The 18,830-nt window shown below is 41.3% G+C and overlaps 2 protein-coding genes across 2 annotated transcripts; one reads left to right on the plus strand and one right to left on the minus strand.

The window, feature by feature from the left end:
• The first annotated feature begins 2,515 nt into the window (after window positions 1–2,515).
• areg (amphiregulin) lies at window positions 2,516–9,159 on the plus strand. The gene is made up of 6 exons (XM_030060527.1): window positions 2,516–2,658; window positions 3,681–3,854; window positions 4,695–4,923; window positions 5,198–5,371; window positions 7,049–7,157; window positions 8,807–9,159. The coding sequence occupies exons 1-5, from the start codon at window positions 2,622–2,624 to the stop codon at window positions 7,140–7,142; spliced, it is 708 nt and encodes a 235-aa protein (XP_029916387.1). The 5' UTR covers window positions 2,516–2,621; the 3' UTR covers window positions 7,143–7,157; window positions 8,807–9,159.
• Window positions 9,160–16,599: 7,440 nt separating this feature from the next.
• LOC115365483 (granzyme A-like) lies at window positions 16,600–18,622 on the minus strand. Its single transcript, XM_030060516.1, has 5 exons — window positions 18,575–18,622; window positions 18,198–18,345; window positions 17,847–17,982; window positions 17,359–17,634; window positions 16,600–16,914 (listed from the first exon to the last, which is right to left on the minus strand). Exons 1-5 carry the CDS (start codon window positions 18,597–18,599, stop codon window positions 16,771–16,773), a joined length of 729 nt encoding a protein of 242 aa, XP_029916376.1. The 5' UTR covers window positions 18,600–18,622; the 3' UTR covers window positions 16,600–16,770.
• Window positions 18,623–18,830: the final 208 nt, after the last annotated feature.

Here is an 18,830-nt window from a genome sequence, read left to right on the forward strand (position 1 = left end):
CTGTTGGAGATTACCCACTGGCCTCCTGTTTGTGTGCTTGACAGCTAACACTCCCGGCTACCTGGAGTAATTACATTTTCAACATCTTGACGGCAAAGTCTTGGAAGGCCCAGGCTGACAAAGTAACCAGAATTATTTAGTGATTAGCCTACATGAATATTGACAGAAAAAGCTGCTTGGAGCCGTTTTTGCCGTTCTTAGTATTGCTTTTTTCTGCAGTTCCACGTGTCAGATTAAGTTTTCCTCCCTCTGTAGCTGCCACTCATTTTTGCCCATTCTTCATCAGACTTGAAAAATGCCTGAGTAACCTGATACATCACAATAAACTCAATGCCTTAATGATTTTGTCTACAAAGTCTGTATGCTGTATTGTTCTGCTATTGTACTTGAGAGTCCACCAGAAGATGGTGTCCCTTTACTTCTTATGGCCACATCATTTTTTTTTTTATTTTTTTTTTACAGCAGGTAAGGCAAGCTATTTAATGTAATGATAATGCAAACTAGTCACCAACATTCATCGACAGCATGTAACTCAAACTTTAGACTGGAAACTGAACAATTATTTCCTCCATAACACACCAGTTACTACACCAGTCAATCATACTTTCATCAAGTTTTTGCCCAAACTTTTGCGTGCATGCCCACTTCAACCTTGTTTTCTAAGATCTTGCTGTAAGTCTGTTTGCATGCATGTCCACCTGCTTATCTTAACTCTTGGGAAGTTGGAGGTGAGACTGACGGGTGAAGCGATAGGATTTAAAGTTTGAGACAAAGGCCTGCAGCTGTGTGTCCGACTGTTAGCAGCCGTCAGTGGGCGGCTCTCAAGATGACTTCAGAGTTTCCACAGTTTCCTGTCTCATCCCTCCAATGCCATTGCACATAATCCAAACATTTTATTCCAAGCCTTTATAAACAAAATGTGACGGGCGCGCTGGCCAGAAGTGTTCCCGGCATTCCGAGCAGCCTTCCATTGGGATTCCACTTGAGGCAGGAATGATGGGTTAACCTCCAGCTGGTAGACACAACAAATAACTAACCAACACACCCTCTCTGCAACACCGCCACCCAAGCCTGAAGGCCTCTTCTCACTGTGAGCAGTGGGTTTACCGACACGTCCTGTAATCAAACAGCACATACAGTAATGCAAAGAATGCCATACCACGTAATAACATAACACATGAAGAGAAACATTAACTTACATCATTACAGTTCATGTATAAAACCGCCAGTGTTTTTAATTGTGTATTTCTTTAGCATTATGTCTTGTATGTCTACCTGCCCATGCACTACAGATAAATGAGCAATTTTTTTTTTTTTTTTTTTTGAGAATTACAATATGTTTTGTTGGGTATTGCCCCTGTCTAAATAAACATAAATAAATAAATAAGGAACATTAACATTAACATAAAAAAATAAGAAATTAGAATTGGAATTAGCCTTTCCACTGATTTTTTTTTTTTTTAAATTATTATTTTTTTTTTTATCTCCAAATTGCTACTGTACTTGCATATTTGAGAAAAAATGAATAAATACATAAAATTCGGTGTTCAATTACAGTAAATATGCACATTATAGTCTATATTTAAAATGATCTTGTAAAATGTTAGTATAGTATATGTAGACTATTAATTAGTTAGTATATGCAGACTGGTATATGTAAACTATTCAGTAAGTAAAGACCCCAGTGTAACTTTATTAATATTAAACAATGAGTTTCACAGTCATGCCAGTAATTTATTCACTTTATTGTTTAGAAAACCAATTATCAGCTCATTTTATTGGACTCAATTTATTATACTAATTTATTACTTATTAGATTGCCACCACTGTGGAAATCATAATACTGAGTCAATGTTTATTAGATATTAGTACGATTGTGCCTTGAGTGCAGAGTAGCCAGACTACCATCTGTAGTCTACCATAAAAGATAATATGTGTGCGTGTGTGTGTATGTGTGTGTTGTGGAGGGGGGTTGGGATGGTGTGTGTGTGTGTGTGTGTGTGTATGGGGTGGGTTGGGTGTTATAGAGGACAGACAAGTGCCACAGTTGTTTAGTCATGGTTTGAATGTGTGATTATGGCCTCATATGTGACCATAATGGGAAACGTCCGGAAGCAATAACAGTAAAGGAAGGGGAAACTGTTTTCTTTACGTGTTTTAGAGGCAGCGAGTCAGAAAACATCACTTGCTTTGTGTCTGAATCTGTGTCGGACTTATTATTCCCCGACAGAAGCCTTGTCAGGTGTAAGAACATGAGATGCAGAATGTGTCGCCTAAGGCAAATTAATCATTACACACACACACACACACACACTCTTACACACATCTGTACAGTGTGACCCAGTCAAACAGACCCATGCACGCACACACACACACATACACATACATGCACAACCCCCCCCACTCCCCCGCACACATACACACATACACACCCTTCCTTCCTTGAGAGGCAGGCGTTGTCTACACTATAAAAAGCTGCACCCAGCACCACTGGAGGTAAAGAGAGCAAAGCACACTCTCTCCCAGCACGGGACAACCACACACACACGCGCACACACACACACTCACACCTACTCAGATCAGCACAGAACTCTGTCATATACATAATACTCTCCTGGGATATGAACACTCTCGTCCTCGCCTGTCTCCTGTGTTTCGGTAAGTCTGGGCATGCATATGATGTGTGTGTGTTTGTGTGTGTGTGTGTGTGTGTGTGTGTACGTGTGTGCGTGCAGTGCCAAAGATTGTAAAGTGGTGAAATAGAGGGAAATGTAAAATGATAGGGAAAACAGAAGAGAGGGGAGGAAGCAATTTCACCGCAAGTAAGGACTTGTCAGGTGAGCAGAATATTCAGGTGTTTTAGAGGAGCCTGCCTGGGGGAGTGCGTCAGCTCTGGTTGTAGCCAAAAAATCTGCTCAATGGTCTTAAAGCTGAACAATGAGCATTAGTCACTAGCCTGGTCACACCTTGGACACTTGGCTCCAGTAGCTGTGACCAGGTTAGATATTTGAAATACCTGATTATCATTAAGCGAAGCCTTATTCACAGACGTCGATGTCGGTTCCACTGATGTATTCAGGCACCCTGTGGGTTCTGGTAGTACTGGTTTCAGTGCCACCGTGTGCCTAATTTATGAGGGCTGATCACTCTCGCTCTTTCAAGATTTAAGTATGAGAAAGTCCTCATTCTGAAGTGCTGACACGTCTTTGAAACCAACAAAATGTTAGTTTCTGTTCTTAGGTTTAAAAGAGAGGAGCAAGGGGAAAAAAGCTGTGATTGCCGTTTTATTTGTCTGTTTCCAAATTTATGCCATTTTCCTGATTTGGTGGTAACAAGAAAGGTGGCTGGTTATGTGATCCCATTTTTTTCTGATTTCTGTCACAACGATTGCTTAAATGCAGATACCACCAATTTTAGCGTATCCAATATTTTACTTTAAATCATATAATGACATTACAGTTGATAGAGTTCTCTAGTTTGGTATTACGTTGGACATAGGAATTCAAAATTTCATTGCCTTTTGACATCTGACTGAGATCATCTCATTTGATGTAACCCCTGACTCTGATTATTCTGATTTTGACTCTATGTAGGTTGCTTCGTATCTGTGTAGATATGAAGTAATCTTATTTTTTTTTTCTTTGTGCCAATTCATGTGTCTTATCTCTTTGGCCTGGCAGTCGTCTGCAGTGCTCTAGGTGCCCTGGGATCTGAGGCCACACACTCCAGCAGCGGGCTGAGCCATGTGACCGGGGGTCCGGCCTCCGGCGAGGGCCTCCAGAGTTCGCTCAGCGATGACGATGATGACGAGCTGGAAGTGGAGGAAGATCTGAGTGCAAGCCACACCCCTCATGGTACAACTTTGTTTCCTGTCCTCTACTTAGCCTATAGTTTCAGTTTTCATTCTGTTACAGTGACTACGTATACTGCAGTGCAACTACTTGGTTTTCCAGTCAAATGCGGTATCATTTGTAGATGATAAATCTGTTAATCATTGGTTGATGATGTCTGGTGGGATTATTAAATCTGGGTTCAATCATGTTACCATATTCTCAAATCAACATAGAAGTTAGGAAACTAAATTGGCTGATGATATTCTAAATCTACTGACTACTGTGGTGCAATTGACAAAAATGATTATTTTCATTGTCGGCTCTGTCCTAAAATGACTGTGGTCTAAAAATATCTAGTATCACCTAGTGTCCTGTTTCTACGAGGTCACTTTAGGTGTTTAAAAGATATGTGAATGGACCTTGAAGTCATTACAGAGTTTCACTCCTCTTTAACGTTAGTAGCATTTACAAGAAACGCAGTTGGAATGGCAATTTTTTTTTCTTTACCCACAGGAAGTGGGGCAGACTTTGAACTGATAGTATGGAATGCATTTAGTTAATGATTGGTTATAAGATCATTTTCATTTTCATTTACTCATACGTCTCAAAGTGATATGCACAATTATAGTGTCTGTTCAATAAAAAAAAAAAAAAAAAAAAAACAGCAGATGTCAAAATGTTGATGGTAAAAAGTCATATTAAATAGATACTCTAATGTCCAAGCCTGAGAATTCATCATGCACTGATTCAGCCTAGAAACTCTTCTAACTTCAACCTCCAATTCTGAAAAATGATACCATAAACCTGTCAGATGCTCTCTTACCTGTACTGGTGACACTTTGGTCGTTTCTCCCACTACAGATGGGCACGTCAGCAGAGATGAGAGGAGGAAAAAGAAAGGCAAAGGCAAGAGGAAGAACAAGCACAAGAGCAGAAATACCACGCCGTTAAACCCCGAGCACACGTTCTACACCAGCGGATACACTTCAGCTCAGACTACCACAGAAGATCCCTGCACCACCACCCACCTGGGCTACTGCATTCACGGCTTCTGCAAGTACATGGAAGACCTGCAGGAGCCAGTGTGTGTGTGAGTACAACACACATTTCATTGTATTGAATGTGCATTTGAAAAAACAGATTTCCCTAGTAAAGAATTCATGAGTTCTGCATAACTTCCCAACTACATAAGTTGCTTGGTGCTTCTCTAAGCGAAATAGAAGATGCACAAAGCAACCAAGTAATTCATGCTGTAAATGTTCATGATGGTTTTGCATGATTCACTGATTCCTCCACCCTTCTTCATTGAAAACATACACAAAGTGTCTAATGAGTGTTTTCTTTGCTAACTCCTCCCCCTCTAGGTGCATGAAGGGTTTCGATGGAGAGCGCTGCGGGATCCAGACACTGGAAACGGGGAGAAACGAGGAGGAAGAGGAGGGGAACAGGGCCGAGGTGGTGCAGACGGTCTTGGTGATCATCGCTGTGGTCCTGTCCGTGATCAGCTGTACTGCCATCCTGCTCATGACGTGTGCTCAGTGAGTATACAGCACTCATACAACTTTATGCACACACCTTTTCACCTTAAAGCTGCAGTGGCCAAGATTTTTTTTCTCTGAATTGTGTTTCATTGAATATAATTCAGACTTTACTGAGTTAAACTTTGGGATCAAAGACATACAAATGTCATAGCAAAATACTGCGGCTACCAGAGAGACTCTGTTCCACTTTGTGCCACATTTCTCAGAAGGTGGAGGAATGGTAAGAAAGAATGTTTGCAATAAAAAGCCCTTTAGTATTTTTCCACGAACATTTGCATAATGCAGCAGATTGTCGCAGCTTTGAAGTGACCTCTCTCGGTTTTTGTTTGAAGTATGCACAAGGGCAGCCTTCCACACCCCAGCAGATCCCAGCACAATGGGCATTAGCACCCAAACATCCTGCCCAGGAACACTTCTTGGCATCCGGATACACTGACACATCATAAAGCACATAACACACCCAAACACACCCGTAGAAACAAGTATTGTTCATTGCCTTCACAAGACAGACTCACCTGACATTTAAGAGTTTATATGGTTTTTACTTTGATGTTCTTAACAAGTCCCGGACAGTATTGGGTTCTGGTAGGAAAAGTACCAACAATATTTTTTGTGTCACCTCTTTGTTGCCTTTTTTTTAATGGCTCATAAAAGTCTGCAGGTTGATTTTACTTGAAAAATAATTCATTCTACTAAATACCTGTGTTTTATTGTGTTTAATGAGTGACAGTAATGAGGGAACAGCATTGCTCATGCTTTATTTCTAATTACTCTGAGCTGAAATGGACTTCCCGCAAAGGAGGCACAACTCACCTACAATCACCATTCCTTATCAATCAGTAACCATGTTATATCACAGATATTGCCAGAATGTGGAACAAAGTCAACAGTCCAAGAGAAGCAAATATAATTATCGGCAATGGAATTACAGATTTGCAGCCACAGAAAGATAAGTGTTTGGCTGAAGTCCTAGTAGAGAGAAAGTGACAGACTGAAACATCGTGTAATACGTGCGATCAAAAGATGAATCAACTGTGTTTCTCAGGAGTTTAATCACTGACACATGAATTCAAATAACTTAATGACATGAATTCGAATGCACACTGTGTTGCAATTATTTTTTCCTCTAAGTGACTGTGGCAACTCTTGCGAGAGGCGTTGGGGTTTTCAAACAAAAGGCTCTCATCTTATGTGTTCCAATACTGCTTATCACCGACTCTAATACACACCTCAACTCTCTGGATGATTGTCAGCAAACTTTCATTATGGACAATAACTGTTGGCAGAACAGACATGTCACGGATTAACACAACAGCCTACAGAAGCCTTCACGTCACTTAAGAAGTCTTCAACACCAAAAAAAAAAATTCTCTATTTGGCAAGATAACATTACACTAAATGTTCTAATTCTTAACCTGTTAACATGGCAAGTATATACTGAGTGTATTGCTGTGGTGCATAAAATGACCTCTGCAAAGCTAATTAACAGGATGACATGATTATAACAAACTTAATTTAACTTGATAATAATAAACCACAGCACAATCCACCAAGAGTAGAAGAAAATAATTATACTCAGCCTCTCAAATGTGTGATAGTTTGATGCATTTATTTTTTAAGTGTCATACTTTAGTTTATACTACAAGTTGTGTCCTCACACGGCGTCTCTTTCAGTTACAGGACACACAAAAACTTTCTGGCCGCTTACTTGGGAACAGAGGCGGAGGTGGAAAAGCTCCAGAAGCCCATCGGTGATGTGATAGTGTGAGCGTCAAATAACAAGGTAGGTGTACAGCCCCACGTCTGACCTACTTTGTGAGCTACACACACACACAGACACACACACACACTCGCACACATATGCACAAACAAAAACACAAACACCCCCGCGCACCATCTCATTGTAGTCATTCAGGTCTCACAGATTTGTCTGGGTGCGCCCTCAAGAGGGGTAAGGTAACATGTCAGACCTTTGTTTCACGTATTATGATTGTGTTACATGAAACCAATAAAATCACAACACAAACTGGGACCAGCGTCCAATCCGTTAGCAAAACTCAAATCTCTACGTTTGGAAACACAACTGTTTGAGTTAAAGCTATTTCCAGGCCGTCTGACGCCTGCCAGGCTGCTATGATGGCGTCAAAAGCACCCGCAGCGTAAACGGGTGCTCATGTCTTTCCAACAGTTTATCTCAGTGATGTATTTCTTCCAAAGTCTTGCCTAAGTCTTCCAAAGGCGGTGTCAACCCTGCGCTCACGTGAAACTTAAGCCAAACAGGAAAGAGTGGGCTAAAGGGTGACAGAATAATTCGTGGGCCTGTTGTTGTTATTGAACACTGCGAGTTGCATCATGCGACGAGGAATCACCATGAGGCGGATTAGCCCGGATTAGCCAGGATGTCTCGGTCTGTCCCATCTCGGCCCCGCGTGTACGGAAATACCATCAGCACAGATTCACCTGCGTGCTTAAGGATATACAATAACAGCACTTAACATCGGCCGCACGTGGTCACATTGAGGGCTCGGTTGCTTCACCGGCGGCACGGAGCCCTGCGGTACATGGGGTCGAGTCTCACGCTCTCTTGCGCACAAGACTTCACGTGTTCAGACTCCAGTCGGTGTAGCCCACACACACAGAAATCCTCCTGTAGCCTCAAGGCAAACAATGCGGCCACACAGCATTCCCTTCATAGCCGTACGTGTCACTCAGTGTCCACCCTCCGAAAAGCCAGACTGGCTCCAACATTAAGATTACAACACTTGCATGTGAACCCTGTGTGAGCTTTACCTCATCACTCTAAGAACTTTACTCCCAACAAACTTATCTTTAATTACAATTTATTGGCTGTAAAATGGGATCTGTGCAATAGGCCACAGACGGGAGTACACAGAGAGTCGAGGGCATTTGCTGTAAAACACTGCATCCATTATGATTTGCAGGGGTTTTGAACATCTCTTTGGAAAATGACTATGTATATTTACTCTTGTAGTTAATAAGCACCATTCTGAGTCAATTCTGCCTCCATTTTATGTAACTTAACATTTTTGCTCCACTGTATTTTAAAGCGGATATTCCTTTAGCTTCACTACATTTATTTAACATTTACAGATGCGAGTCATCTTTAAGAAAAAAGGGTTTCTACGTAACTTTTTAATTTGTGAACATCTTTAACAACCAGAAAGTGGACTACTATGAACTTCAGCTGACACTGTTTAGATAACATCAGGAGACTAATTGTGATCTAAAATAACTTCAATACTTAAACTGAAGCGCAGTTTTGAGCTGACCTTTGCTAGGCCGGCCTTCTACCCGAGTACTTCTGCTTTTACATGTTAATATTACTGCTGTTATTATGTTCTGGTATTTCTGTCACTTCTGTGACCTTTAAACACTTGGCGTGACATTTGATTTTGCTCTGTCTCTCCTCAGCCGCACCATCTAGAGACTCAGCGGGCAACAAGAGGAGCAACGGTGAAACCAGTGGAATGTGTCGACTGTCTCAACACGCTCATCAGGCCTGCTCGACGCCGTGTAGAAACACTGTTCGGAACTTCAGTAGAATGTAATTTATTTGAGTGTGATTATTTATTGCTTAAAACTTTGTATGTGTTTGTATGTCAGAGATTTACGGATTTGGATGCTGAGCATTTAGTCCATCGACTGCAGGTTAGGTTTTATTTATTGCACTACTATTGTAATAGGTCAGAGAAACTGTCTTCATCTCACTCTGCAAAAGGGATGGAATTTGATCACCAATAAAGTCTCTCAGTGTTATACTAAGGTGTGTGTGTGTGTGTGTGTGTGTGTGATGGTGGGTGTTGTTTCTACATGCGTTCATGCACAATTTCTGCCTGCGATGTGTGTTTACATTCCCTTCTATGGAGGCATCCCATAGCTCTGTTGATGGCTCACAGAAACACTGCAGCATTCAGGCCAAACACAGCCACAACGCGTCAAGCAGAAGGCAGGAATAGCCATGAGGGAAGCGCTCGGAGCTCGGTGTGACATCAGAGGAATTCAGGGCATTATAACAGCACAGAGGAATGAGACACTGGAAAACATTCTAGCTTTGACAAGCAGCACCATCAAATGACTGCAGCTCTTCAATATTTGATCTTTTTGGAGGTATAACCAATATGGAAGTGAAATATCACTCAGATATCCACAGCACACATCTCAATCTTGCAGCCAAATGTATCTATTGTAGATCTGTGAAACTGACAAAGGACCGTCGATACAAATCTCCATTATTAACTATCTGAAGTGATTTAATAGCCTGATATTGATGCTAATAGAAAATGTTTATTTAGGACATCTACTCAGTGAGTGATTTACACCTGAGATGCAAGTTGAATACAATAACCTATGGTCCTTCAGAGACTGTAGGGGGCTCAGTTTTGAATCTAGAAAAATCACTGCTAAATATCAATCCAAAGTTAGGCTGAATTTTGGCGATTTTGGTCATTTTCAAAAGAAATCTGAACGAAATTGGGTTTCAATGGGTGCCCACAGCTCTCCCCTTTGCAGACATGCCCACATGTTGCTAATCCTATGCAGTTTGAGGCACAAACCATGCAGATTTTTGCATGGAGTAAAAATGTGTAATTGTAGTCTATTGTAAAATGGTGTATTTCAGCATTCTGGGGCCTAAACTATCTTGAAATTGCATAAATTGACTGGATTTGACTGGAAACCTGAGACTTTTATGGATTCAGTGAGACACATTTGATTCCTGTACGATGATGTTAGGCAACATCATAGCCATTTAATTGTAGCGTGACCATTTTTTGAATCTTGATGTCACTGTATAAAATGACCTATTGTGGCCTCTTGGATAATCACAGCCTCATGACACTTTCCAAACACTTTCCAGGTTTATTGTCAATAAGGGGGAATTACTGGGCAATTTCCAGAACAGAATGCTTGCCATCCAATCGCGGAAAAATGGAATTCTTACAGAAATCTCCAAATGTCAGTGACACCAAATCACAGCATGAATTTCTCTGCGGTGTTCCTCAAGGTCTTGGTGTTGCTGTGTGGTATTTTAAAGGTATTTTTGATCATGTTTCTTCATTCTCAAGTGGTCGAAAATGGTGAAATGGTGCACCAAATCTGTGTAATACATGGTATCAAAAAAAAAAAAAAAAAAATTGCTGCAAGGACATATGACAGGTAATTGAGTGTGGGAATGGCTATCATATGCTCCCATCATAACGCTCTACCCCGTATAAACTCTAAAGAAATAAAAAAATAAACAAGCTCCTAAACAAAATGCAGTGTTTATTATAGATTTATGACTTTAAAAAACTTGACACACAGTGCTGAGCTGCATCTCAAATCAATCTTCAGGCTCTCAGCTTTCAGATGATGTTTACCACCTCTGTGTGGCATCCACTACTGACCTTTTATTTCCTCCTGAAAATCCCCTGCTCCATCACTACAATGCAAGGGGTTAATTACTATAGGTTTTCAGTTTCAGGATGACATGGAGAGTTTTTATTGTGCACTTGGTGTACTGTCAGCCTGCTCTTTATGCCTGGCAGAGTTAAAAGTTATATGTTCAGATAAGATCCTTGTTGAACGGCGCATTTCTGAAAATGCATATTACCTACCTGAGTTTTTGGTGACTCTAAAGTATGACTCACCATTGGAAAGCACTTTACTCCATTATATCTTGCTAAACAAAGGATATCCATCTCTCACATCTCCTCCCTCCCACTCTGGTGGCGACTATTGTGTTAAAATGAATGGATTTTGTAAGGATTTTGTTTTTTCTATGGACTGGATGGCACAAGCTCCCCCTTTGGCCACTGCCCTTCTGTCCTGTTCTGTTATTGTTGTCCTGTTGTGTTACTGGCAGCCCACAGAAGCACTTGGGCAAACCCTAGTTTCCATTGACTTTATCCCTGCGTGGCTTCAAACTGAGTCACTTACCTTTTCTCCGCTGTCCTTTGTTGCACTGTTATGGTGACCATCCAGGATACCGACATGAAAAATATCAGTCATGCAAGAGCAGGATCACAGTAGGATAAAACAGAGTTGAGAATAGAATCTGTATGGGAAAAAAAAGGTTTATTTTAGGGCATAATAATGGTATTACCACAGTTAGAGGTTAATATGGCAAAATTACACATTCACCTCATTCCCTCTTAATAAGTTCACAGGTTTGCCACAGAGTCTCCCATTGATAATATACTGATATGCAATGCAAATCACTTGAAGGCAGTGCATGACTGTGGTTTGATACCTTTTCTGCACGTCATATCCCTTTGAGTGACCCTCTTTGCAGGCACTTTTGGCCACGTTACATCTGTGAGTTAGGCTCATGTCCTCAGCTGTGGACTCTCCTCTGTGAGCCAATCATAGGGTGACACAGTATGAGATTATTCATGGGCACAATGGTCCAAATCTAGAGAGTAGCTAGAATTTGAAATGCAATCAGCGCCACCAAGAAATGCATGCAGAGCTTTAGTGCACATTCTGGTAATTTCTGACTTTGTCAGCTCCCTGGATGTTCGTCTTTGAAGCACTGCTGGCTGTTACTGGCATCTTCATCCATCTGACACACCTTACTATCCTGGATTTTTATCAATTCCATAGTTGTATTAATGATAATAACAACATATCAATGCCCATCACTTAGTGCATGTTTATATGGTTGTCTTGAAAATTAATAAAGACAGAACGTACGGTATGTTCTCTCTCTTTTTTTTTTTTGATTGCACCTCCCTACCTGGCTGCTTTAACAGACACACCAGCCTCTGTGTTGCTATGGCACGGCAGTGTTTTGAATGGTGGAGTGACGTCCCGGGCTGTGTGAATGGGTACAGGCCGTTTTGTGCCTGGTGTAGGAGAAAAGGTGGGGAAGGGTTTGGGTGCTGTTCTGGGAATGTCCAGGTGGCCTGAGCATCTCCTCTCACTCAGTCTCTCCCTCTCACACATGCACGCACACACACACACACACACACACATACACACACAGGTAATAAAGACCCAACTATAATTAGATAGCTCAGGGCAAAAGAACCAAAAATAGACGGTGCACAAAGAAGGCACCACAACTGTACGTAAACACACACAGGAATGCAGAAGGAAGTATTCTCCTCATGAGCTCACTGAATAGTTCTGCACAAAGGGACAATTGTGAATAAACGATTTGCATGCATGAAGGCTCTATGGTTACTCCAAAACAAAAGATTCAGCAGATGGAGGCAGATGAAAGAAAATACATTTCAGTGTAAGTTATAGGCCTCTATATATAGAGCACAAAGATTAATGCCAGTGAGGTTATCTGTGCGATCTTATCTTTGGTGTCTTTTTTCCAGAGATCACTTGTCATTCAGCGTGCATGGTGCTGCAAAGTGTTTTTGTTGGTTTTGCTGATGGTTTGAGTTCCTGCAGGTGGCACTATTTTTTTGTCTGCCCAGCCGTGGTGACTCGCGTCACTGCATCACGTAAAATTTATTTGTCATGCCCTTTAACTAAACTGCTTTGCATAAATGAGAAACATACACACACACACACACACGCACACATGCACACACACAAAATGAGGATACCAAAACTATGAAGTGCAGCTAACCCTAACCCTAACCCCAGAGCTACAATGAAGAATAAGAAGCAGAAGAAGTTTGCCATGGTTTGTTTTCTTCGATGAACACATGTACAGTTCAACGAGGACAAAAATAACAACAAATAATGTTGTGGCTAGCTTCTTCTTTTCCCTCACTCCCCTCTTTCGCACTCGTTTCACACAGCAACCTTTTAGGCACCTGCCAGCCGCCGTTGTAACCGAGGACCAGCACAGGGAGCGAAGACCACAAACAAGAAAATAGTTCTACCGCTGCTGGTTTATTATACCAATTTATTCTTTTTAATTTTGAGATTATTTTTAGGAATGTTAGTCGGGGGGAAGTCCACCACAATGGCAGCGGTAACGGTTTTCATTTTCAGTTACAACAACCAGGAAGCAGGATGAAAATTCCCACTTTTAAAAATGGGTGAACTGTCTCTTTAATTAGGTGTAATTCATACAGACATCTTTAGGCAACTGGATCATAAACATAGGAGTCAAAATGATTCTATTTGTTTCTATTTCCTCCTTAAACATGTTATTGCAGTAGTGTGAGTATATATGTGTGTGTGTGTGTGTGTGTGTGCGTGCGTGTGTGTGTGCGTGCGTGTGTGTGTGTGTGTGCGTGTGTGTGTGCGATTAAATCAGGATTGCATCATGTGGCTTGAGTGAGGGAAAGGTGAGGCACGGCGGACAGAGCAGGTCATCACACACAGGTGATGCAGTCAAGGTAAACATTTTCTCGTGTGTGTGACGCTCACTGTTGCGGAATTAATATAGTGGCTTTTACACACACACACACACGCACACACACACACACACACACACACACACACACACACACACACACACACGTACCCCCGGCACAAACATGCATGGACACACTCAAGCACTTCATACAATTTCACACAATAAGATAATACGGGCGTGGTGCTGACGGTTTCAGTGGCCATGAAGTGGGCACAAACGTGCTGCTGGTGGGAGTGTGTGTGTGTGTGTGTGTGTGTGTGTGTGTGTGTGACCATAGAAACTGGGTAAACAAACTCACACATGGCTGGTCACTCTCAATAATAATTCATTTGCCGCTCTTATAGAAAACGTGTTGGCATTCCCTGGGTGTGGTGATATCTGTCAGCCTTGGGCTTTTGTAAAATATGAATAATTACTTCCTTTCTTCGCCTGCTTGAAAGGGCCAAGTGTGGCACCAAGGCTGATACGGGCTTGGATTTTCTTCTGTTTTTGTTTACCTGTTTGAGTCCAGTTTCAATTCAACAGTAGCCTAGTTTCTCAGCTCGAGGTTTCAATTTAGTTTTTATTATTTTATTATAAGTGATTGTGCCAGTATCAAGTGCGTTGGTGGCACAGTATCTGTTTGGTGTTGTTTACATGGTAATAAAATACCACTGTATTAATATTTAATCAGAGTCATTTCATTGCTATGCAGGCTGATTAATTTATTTCAACTTTGGAGGCAGTGATGTAATTTCAAAGTTTTTTTTTTTTTTCAGTTTAATTTAATTGAATTCAGTTTCTTCTGTTCTGTATTGTTTTGTTTTTTGGGGGGTGGTGGTGGTGGTGGGGTGGGGGGTTTTGCATATTTGTCTTTACTCTTGGATTTAACACTCATTTTGATCACCATAATAAGCTGGGTAATGATGCCGTTGTGGGAATTATTGCACCACTAACTACAGCAGAGAGCACCACCTAGTGATTCACTGTGAAACTAATACTTAGTGTAAACTAAACTGCCTCATTCTGTGTTTATCAAGTGAGGTGAATCAAATCGAGACTCCAAAATCACAGGATTTTCAGCTGAGGAGCAAAGCTAACTTCTGGGAATGCAACAGAAACAAATCGGCTGCTGTTCTTCTCACAGGAAAGGAATGAGAGAGGTGTTTGTAGATAAGGGAAACAATTCTGATGATGGTGATAAGAACCTGATGAACAATCCCTTCAAAAATGTATTTGCCTTCTTTATCTACTAGTTGATATGACACTGACACTCATTGCATTTCCAGTCTTTGTGGCTGACATATTTGATATAAAAAGTGTTAACTGTATATATGTCTTCATGAGTGTTTGTGTAAAGACACTTATCCAGCATGCACTGTGCACTTTTCCTGTGAATATTGTGCAGTGACCCACAGGGATCTTAAAATCTGAGCGGCTGGCCTGCCTGTGGTATAAAAGTGTCGGTGCTGAAATGAGCCTCTTCCACAGGCAGCAACGGAGAGAAGACAGTGATGGCCGCTACCATGCAGTTTATGGCATCTTGCATTAAATATGTACCAACTACAACAGAGGCATCAAGGTTTATGAACATGAGTTGCTCTCTCCCACTGAGGGAAACCAGATGAATGAGACATGAACGTGTGATGCCATCAGGATGTGAAGTCTGGATTTACTCAAATGAGAGCGCATTGTGAAACACGGTACAGATGTCTGAAAAAAGGATGACAAAGAAAGAGAGAAAATCACATAAATCAATACAGTGTACATGACACAGTCAGACAAAAAAAAAAAAAAAAAACTTCAAAAAGATAGACCTTCAGTTGTCATTTAAGACACTTACGAGAATTTGCTGGCCTGACCTCCAGGGGGCGACTGCTCCACAGCCTGGGAGGCAGGGCAGCAAACACACACACAGTTCTCAGGAGACCCTCTTCAGGGGACCACAGGGGCCCATAGCCCACTTGCAAGTTATCAGTAGTTCACTAATATACACAGGAACAATACTGTGAAAGCCTTATAAGTAATAAGAGGAATCTTGAATTGAAAACTGGAAGCCAACTTAATGAAACCAGAACCGGGGTGATGTGAGAACGATGTGAGTCGGGTCTCAGTGAGTGATCTTGCTGCAGAGCTTTGGAGTAAAAGTCTAAAATACAGAGCATTGCAATAATCTAAAATACAGAGAATTACAATAATCTAAAATACAGAGCATTACAATAATCTAAAACACAGAGAATTACAATAATCTAAAATACAGAGAATTACAGTAATCTACAGTGATCTAATCTCACCACTTCCAACTGATGGAAAGTGGTTGTATTTTTGCAGTGTTCCTCAGGTGAAAGTAACAGGACTGAACAACTGTCTTGACATCTTTATCAAATATCAGCTCATAGTCAAAACTGATACCTAGGTTTTCAGAATTTCAGAAAGTGGCCACTGAAGGAAGAAGGGAAGAAAGAAAGAAACAGTGCCTTATAGATTTCCACTGCTGCAGCTACATAAAGCAGAATATTACTGCATTTTATACTTCGTAATATGGAAGTTTCTATGCCCATTTATTATTGTTTTGCAAAAGATACTATTCAGTATATAGATCATTTTTTCTTATGTTGAGCCTGACTGGTTTGAGATTTTCAGTCCCAGTGATGAGGATCGAAACTATTAGATCAGTAAACATTGTACAATGATGATACACACTGCAGAATGTGTGGGAGAGGCGACATGAGTATCGTAATGAACATTTTCACAGATGCTGAGCTAAGACCACCCTCAGTCGTGATGTAGGAAGTGGTGAAGTAATCTGGTTAATTTCAGGAGTGACGTAACTTTCATGTTTCCAGTGTCCCTTTGATGTGCAGCTTTGAAAAGACACTTGTAAGACACTTTGACTTCTAATGCTTAGTTCAGGCTTTATTGCAGCGGCATTCATTTACAGCGCAAACTGTTGTAGCTCACATTCTGTCAAGGGGAAGCAAAAGCAATACAACAGAGGTCCGCAGAGGTCTGGATGAGACGTGATAAACATGGCCAAACATGACAGAATACATCACAGTGGTTCACTTCACAGAGATGCTCATACGAAATCTCATTTTTTGATTGTTTTGTGGATCCACGTGATTTGTCTTTCGGACAGAAAAGAATATACTCCAGGCATCACTCCGCACCTCTTGCCAAAGGACGTCACTCCCACCAGCACGCCGTTGCACTGCAGCGGCCCTCCTGAATCACCCTAGAAGAAGAAAACGTACATGACAATGACATGACAATCATTTTCATACACATGCACAACAGTTAAGGAGGTGATATGGAAGTTATAGAGTGCATGCACAAAATACTGATGCCTTTTGGGAATCATGCATTGTGCACATTTACAATATCTATCATCAACTCATGCAGTATTGTACTGTGATAAGATTTTACACAATCAGTGATGTTGACTCGCAGCCTAAAATTCCTACTTTTACCCGTGTTCACCCACATCTCTTGTTTGTGAGTGGATTTAATAAGTAAAAACATCAAAATAGGAGCTCATAATTTTACTTAGGACTTTATGGGTGAGTCTAGTTCATGCAGAGTATCCACATAATTTTTTATTAATTTATTTACACTTGTTTTATGTTGATACACAACTGGCAACTGTGTAAATCAGGAAAAAAAATCTTAGCATAGTTACCCCACAGGCATCTTCTCTCTTTTTTGTCATTGGTCCAGCACATAGCATGCTGTGGGTGATGATGGGGTTATAGTTGTAATATTCAGGTGAGTTGCATTTCACTCTGTTGACAACAGTTACATTGGCAGCCATCAGAACGTCAGACATTTTTTTGCTAAGATTGGTTGTTTTCCCCCATCCAGCCACCAGACACTTGGAGCCGGGCTGCGGCTCCTTGAGTTCTCTGAGAACGGGAAGAAATTTCACTGCCTTGGTCTCCTTCACTGCTTTGTCGAGCTGAAAAAGGAAACAGAGGCAGTACTCATTACACTTACTTACTTTATCTTCTTTTGTTTAAAACCTTTAACAAGAAGAAAAGCACATCTTATAAAGAAAAGCAGATAGCTTGCTTTTCAAATAAACCTTTACAAACATTTTGGTGTCAACACTCTCCACATCTCATCCTCATTTTTATATTAGGTTCATTTTAGTAAATATCATCACTTTACCTTGAGCAGCATGAGGTCGTTGACCATCTCTTTATCATCATAGCAGGGATGAGGGAAAGCCTTGACCTTTCGGATCGTCCAGGGTTCTTTATTCTTGTTCTGGATGGAGTGAACCCCAAGCGACACCTTCTTGATGCTGTAACACAAAGTCACACAGGACTTTATTATGAAATATGATGCAACAAGCCACCGCCAAAAAGAGACATACAGGCCCAGATCTGCACTGTGTGGTTCATGAGGACTGGGTGTGACATCCACACTGTTAGGATGAGCCTCCCCCCACTGGGGCCGGTCGTGGCTGCAAAGCATTTTTTGGGGTTCGAAAAAATCAATTCATGCAAAAGGCCCTACTTTTGGCAGTGGGCAGCAGTCAAGACCCATCGAGGATGGATCAGTGTCCCGCCACATACAGGACGTCCTGAGCCATCCTGCAGCAAAGCCATGTGAGGCAAAGAGTGGGGCGTTACTTCATTCCCACCGATAATCTCAGCACAATGACCTGCGAAAAACATAGTAGCATACTTCACTGAACAATCCATGAGATAAACCAATCGATAATTGATCAACCACACAAAACACTGGCTGCATTATTAACACAGCAGCATTACTGGAAAAGACTGGTGCAGTCTGTGGCATTATTTTGCATTTTGCATGCTTGTATGCATGAGCAAACCATAACAACAACAATCTACAAATCACTGCAAAATAAAATGCAAAAACACACTTACCTGGCTGATAATAGAGGAGGATCATACAGGAGATAATCCTGAGGCAGATCATGACGTTCTGTGTCTGATGTAAAAGCAAAACTGTGGCTTCTTGTGTTGGCGACCTGAACTGAAAAGACTTTGATGCTTACACTTGTCTTTATATGTTCACTTCAAAGGATGTGGCCTGACCATGAAGAGGAAATAGGTGAGTCAGCAAAAAGGGCTCATGCACTCACACACACACACACACACACACACACACACACACTGGAGA

The sequence above is a fragment of the Myripristis murdjan genome, chromosome 9, assembly GCF_902150065.1.
Source record: "Myripristis murdjan chromosome 9, fMyrMur1.1, whole genome shotgun sequence".
NCBI lineage: Eukaryota > Metazoa > Chordata > Actinopteri > Holocentriformes > Holocentridae > Myripristis > Myripristis murdjan.